The sequence below is a fragment of the Tupaia chinensis genome, unplaced genomic scaffold (genome assembly GCF_000334495.1).
Source record: "Tupaia chinensis unplaced genomic scaffold, TupChi_1.0 Scaffold000251_1, whole genome shotgun sequence".
NCBI lineage: Eukaryota > Metazoa > Chordata > Mammalia > Scandentia > Tupaiidae > Tupaia > Tupaia belangeri.
In genome coordinates this window covers 5,067,866-5,073,726 of record NW_006159731.1, presented here as the reverse complement: position 1 = coordinate 5,073,726, position 5,861 = coordinate 5,067,866, and the positions used below count along the sequence as shown (strand labels likewise).

Genomic DNA, 5,861 nt, shown 5'->3' with positions numbered 1-5,861 from the left:
TTTGGCATTAACAATTGGCATATTCTAATTTCAACTTACTGCTGTTTTCCACTGCTTTTGAAACAAACAAAAAAAACGATCTTTAATACTTCGTGAGTTACTTTTCTAGATGAATGAAACACCTTAGGAATGGGGATACAAGAATCAATAATTGGTAGCTGTTATTTGGCAAAGTAACCAAAGGCACCAGTAATAATTTTTCCTAACTAATTGGCAAAATGAGTCAGTTTTATAGGGGGAAACTATGCCTTGTTCACTGAGCATGAAATATGACTACGGCAGCTTCCCCTTTGAACAGTTAAAGTGGGTCAAATAGATTCCATTTCTCCTATTGTTTTTTGCATGTCCACACTTTTCATTAAGGTTTAATCATTGATTCATAGTTTTACATAATGTGAAACTTTGTAGATTTTTTTTAGGAGCTTGACCAGATTTCTCTTTCCCATTGTTCTCCCTTTTCATCCAACAATTAAGCATTTTAATTCTAAACTTTCCCATGTGATTTAATCATGAGTTCTTGGCACTCAAAGGCTGCTGCAAAGATGATTGGAACTGCATTAATGAAGAAGTTATGATTGGAGTTTGTGTAATGTGGACAGGGAGACAAGTGCCAGTCACATGGGTGCCTGAAGCAAATTGGAAAATGGAAATAAGCACCCTCAAGTCCACAGAGTAAAGAAATACTTTACAGAAAAGTTATAACCTGGCCATAGGGGGTGCCAGCAGATGGTGTGGAGGTTAAGGTAGCTGGATACCACATGGCCGAATGTAAGGTTCCAATCCTGGACCTGCTGGCTTGAAAAACACACCGGGTACATGTGGGTATGGGCCCAAATCCCTAGAGGAGAATGAAGAAGGAATTGTGGTGTGACCATCTCCTGCAGGGGTTGCTTTTTCACTTTCCTTCTCTCTCCATCTCTGGTCAGCGTACATGCTCTGTAGCAAAAATTAAAGACAAAAGCAAAACAACTAGCAGTGCATGAACCTCATTTGTGTCTGTTTAACATATAGAGTGGATTTTCATGTCAAATTTGTCTCTGTGAAAAACTGGGGAATCTGGCCACCCAGACCGTATTTTACATCAGTAGGTGGACAGGAACCACAGCGTGAGCCTGTACAGAAGTCAAGCCATAGCTCTTCATTTACCGCGATGTCCCGAGCTCTCTTGGACAGTTTCCTCCGTCCTTCAGAGCACTTGGGCTTGTGGTTTCTGCTGGTTGGTGTGAACAGAAGGGGCAGGAGGAAGCTCTGTTCAGTAATAACAATGTTAATGACGCTGTCTAACAACTATAGCACTTACTGTTTCCCTAGTGCTATTCTAAGTGACAGGTGTATAGACCCACTTGGGTCTTCATGGCGCTATTAAAAGACAGGAGGTCTAATTATCCTCGTTTTACAGATGAAGCACCTGCAAGGTAACTGGGAAACAAGAAGTCAGCTTTGCACTCATTTCCTTCTGGGTATTCTCTGGAAGGAAAGCATCCCTTTTCCCTAGCTTGTGGGTGACCTGATGGGCTCCTTCCTCCTTCACCACCTGCCCCAACGGTCCCAGGTCTCGTCCTCCTGGGAGGCCTGCTGGGCACAGAACATCTGCCACCTTCTCCACCATGACTGCTTGCCTCGTGGGCGGACTCTCATTCAAAGGCTTTTTTGACTTGTCAGTTTCAAGGGTTAATAATTCCTAATATCTTGAAAAAGAAAGATTTCTGAGTTTCACAAAAGAAGTAGAGGCTTGACGTGTTCCATGTTTCCATTTATTGTTTTCTCCTTTCTTTGAAGACATGTGGCCCCCTGTGGGCACAGCAGTGTGGAAATCAGTATTACACCACCGGCGTCTGCTCCGATGTTAGTCCTGACTTTCAGCTCTTGGCCAGCTTTTCACCTGCAGTTCAGAGTAAGTTATGAACAATTGTTGGGCTGTTTCTCTCTAACACAGAAGGTCGCAGAAGTTCACAGAAGGGCTAAGCAATGCTGGACACTTAGACGAGGAACAAGTATATCAATAAGTGTCACCCGACCCCTCCTTAGATCTTGTTTTCATAGGGGTGCGAAGTCTGACTTACTTCTGGAAATCTCCTCTTTTTCTTGTCCTATGTAGCCTGCCCTTCCCTCGTAGACGTTGTGGTTGTATGTGATGAATCAAACAGTATTTATCCATGGGAGGCTGTCAAGAATTTTTTGGAAAAATTTGTACAAGGCTTGGATATAGGCCCCACGAAAACACAGGTATGGACATCAGTAATATGTAAGCTAACTAACTCTTGACTTTCCTCCTGAGAAAATACTGTTAGATATGAAGTCTTAATTTTCTGACTTTGCTAAAGCCTCGTAGTAAATGCATGTAATGATAACCTTGAAAATTAATGGAAACTTGTACTACGTTGGCCATTTCAGTGCTACTCTTTTGACCTTAGAGTTCTATTTTCTGATGCAGGCATCAAAAGCATGGGATATAGTATTTTGATCTTCTTTTGGTTGCCAACTTCTGTCCCTCTAACCTGTGAGTTTATTAATGAATGCATTTTAATATTTGATATGTATTTTTTTAATGTCCATTTGGACTAGCAATTTCTTTGGTTTATTCTTGGCTGGTGAAATAATTTTCTTTGATTTTTTTTTTAATGTAAGTCACTAAGCATAATCATACTTTTTATTGTTTTACACTCTTTTGTCATGTTCTAGTCCAGCCTATCCTTTCTTTACCAAAGACAATCCTTTTCAATAATTCAATATGGCTTCCCATGTTTCCAGTTTTTCATTTGTTTTTACATCTTCATGAGGCAGGCTGCCAAAACTCAGAAGCAAAAGTTAATGCTTCTGTAAGAAGACTGAAGGTCATTTATTTCAAAAGTTCAGTTCCTGGTTTTTGAGTGTTCTTGTTGTATTTAAATTCTGATCAGATCTGTCATTTTATGGGTCATTCTGTTTTAGTAGCACATTGAACTGATAACAACAGGGGCCTGTTCACAGATCTGCTTTTGTGTGTTCTTGGATTGCATCTAATGTTCCAGGGGCCAACGTCGACCTAATAACAATTGTTGGAGTATTTCTCTCTAAATGCTTTGTAGTCATCTTTATTGATGTTTGCTTTTCTGCTTCCTATATAGTACTATAAAATAGTGTTCTGTACCCCCCCATTTATATCACTTTTTAATATAAAAGGACATTAATGTTTGCTGAAACTCTGAAGGTGTCACTATAGGCTTTGACCAGAAAATTCTGGTAAATAAGACAAAGCATCATATTGGTTTCTGGAGAACTCCACTGTTAAGGCTTCACATAAGAGGATATTTCACATGTATGTGCTTATTTTCTGTGAATCTGAGGAGGAGTTGCCTTTCTCTTCTACCCCAGAATATGACTTATTTAATAGTATCTTATATAAAATTCATGGCCTTCCTTATTTCTGTCTTCCTACCACAATGAATCTTATTCTTCTCAAGAAGTGAATCTCTTTCCTTACAACCTACAGTTGACCTTTTTGTAAGTCCTAATATACCACATTTCTTTATATCTCTCTTTTTCTCATCTAGAAGTTCTGAGGCTATGTCATGAGGGTTACTACCAATTTCCTCTCATATTAGACCTTGAAATTCTCTAAGTTATTTTTTAGTGTTTTCCTCCCTCTCAAGTCCCACAGCCTACAGAAAGGGGTCTAGGGGGTTTCATATTTCTCACCATCTTCACAGTCCCTGCTAGCTGCCACCCTAGCAAAAAAAATAGATTGCACTCAGGGGTCCAGGCCTGAAAGTGACCTCAGATAGCCTCTTACATTTCAGAGAGTCTCTGACCTCTGATCCCTTATTGCCCTTGCCTGTTCTGGAACCCCTGTCTCCTATGCTTAAAGGAGGATTTCCAGACCTGAAAAGATGGACATTAAAAAAAAAAGGGTTTGACCTTGATCTAAAGGGTTAGGGTATGTCCCTGAATATCTTGTGTAGATGTCATTGTGTCACCAACTCTCTCTCAAATAAGATTTTTTTTTTCTTAAGAGGTTTTTGCCTTAGGGCTCATGTGCTCACCAGGGGGGGAGAGAGAGAGAGAGAGAGAGAAAGAGAGAGATGAGTGAGAAGTAAAGTAAGAAATCACCCCCTGAGGGGGCTGACCATGCTGCAATCTTTTCTCCATTCACCTCCCAGGATCTTGGGCACTCAGGCACATGTGCCTGGCATGATTTTCAAGCCACTGGGTCTGGAACTCAAACTACAATTGGCCATGTGGGATTCCAGCAATGTAACCGCTATGCCATGTGCTGGTCCCTCAAATAAGATTCTAATGACATGTTTTCTGCCCCATGTGCACATGTAATGATTTTCCTCCAGAGGTGCTAAAGCCTACAGTAGAGGAAATCTAGCACAATAAATATATCCAAATTGACTACACTGAGAAGAAGCACATTTTTTTCCTTGTATTCAACTCTCATTCTTTATTGTAAAATTGTCTTTAACTGATGTGACATTATCCTTCATGTACAAGAGTTTTTACATGTTGCTATATGTAGTTGTTTACAAACTTATATCTGTCAGTAATTAGAAAGTTTATGAGGGTACTTCAAAGTCTTCTTGGGAAAAATAAAATTAAAGTACAAGTTTATTTTAGTGCAAACATTTTTTAAAATCTATGAAGTTTTTTCATAATGTGGATTTTTCATGAATTTTTGAAAACCCCTTGTATTTATAACATTTTTAATCTTCCTGTTGTTATAAACCTCATTCTAATATTTATTTATATTCATAATGAAGTCCTTAAAAATGTACAAATATTACTCTTGAGAGCCTCATCATAAACTGTAACGTGTCACTTGCTTGGCAATACTGTTATTGTTATATACTGATGACCTCTAACAGAGAAGACATTCCACTGAAAGAAAAAGAACTGTCAAGACCAAAGTTGGAAGAGATGCCCCCAAACTATCAGCCAATGTATAAGTGCACTTTTGATTTTTATTATACTGCTTAAATATAAATTATTTAGACCTTAATGACAGCCCACTAATAAACTACTGCTTTTTTGAAGGTGGGATTGATTCAATATGCCAATGATCCAAGAGTTATATTTGATTTGAACACTTTTAAAACCAAAGATGAAATGATTTTAGCAACATCCAAGACAGCCCAGCGTGGTGGAGACCTCACAAACACATTCAAAGCAATTCAATTTGCAAGGTAAGTTTTGATGCTAATAGGTCAATATTTTGATTGCTTAAAAGTACTGATAAGTGAGAAAGAAGAAAAAGCCAAAAAAAATAATGATGTACCCAATACTCCCACTTAAATTAGAACTCATAAAGAAGTGAAGCCTCCGCACTTTGGGACTTGAATACTTTGCAAAGGCAGTAGGGAAATAATGTTAAAAAATCTTTGACCCTGCATTCTTATAAGATATTATACAATTTATATATAATTTTACATGAAATAAACTAAAAAGACGTTAGGTTAAAACAGTAGGAAATGCAGCAATCTGTCATTTATCACAGCTCCGGACAAATGTGGCTAATGAGCATTTCATGCAAATTAAGGGCCATGTGAGTCAGAATCGAATTGAATGAGTTTATTATACTTACTACAAAGTGCGGGAAGTGGGAACTTCACAAGTAAACAGAACTCTCCTCGTTTTTATCTCAGTTTCCCTATTTTTCTCAGCACCACTGACCATCTTCACTCTGTTTGAACCAGATACCTTTTTTAAGATGCTAAGTGTGGGTCCAGCAGATAGTGTAATGGTTAGGTTACTAGACTCCCATGTAGTTGCCCACAGTTTGAGTACCAAACTCACTCTGGGCATAGGTGCGTGCATGCCTAAAATCCTGAGAATAGAAAGAAGGAGAAGTGTGGCATGGCCATCCTCTCCTCTGGGGGGGG

The 5,861-nt window shown here is 38.8% G+C and overlaps 1 protein-coding gene across 1 annotated transcript in view; it reads left to right on the top strand.

The window, feature by feature from the left end:
• Nucleotides 1-5,861, top strand: part of ITGA2 (integrin subunit alpha 2) — a 90,607-nt gene that overhangs the window by 29,243 nt on the left and 55,503 nt on the right. Inside the window, exons 5-7 of the mRNA XM_027772058.1 lie at nt 1,780-1,894; nt 2,099-2,226; nt 5,017-5,165. Coding sequence (XP_027627859.1) covers nt 1,780-1,894; nt 2,099-2,226; nt 5,017-5,165 — 392 coding nt within the window. The remainder of the gene's footprint in view (nt 1-1,779; nt 1,895-2,098; nt 2,227-5,016; nt 5,166-5,861) is intronic.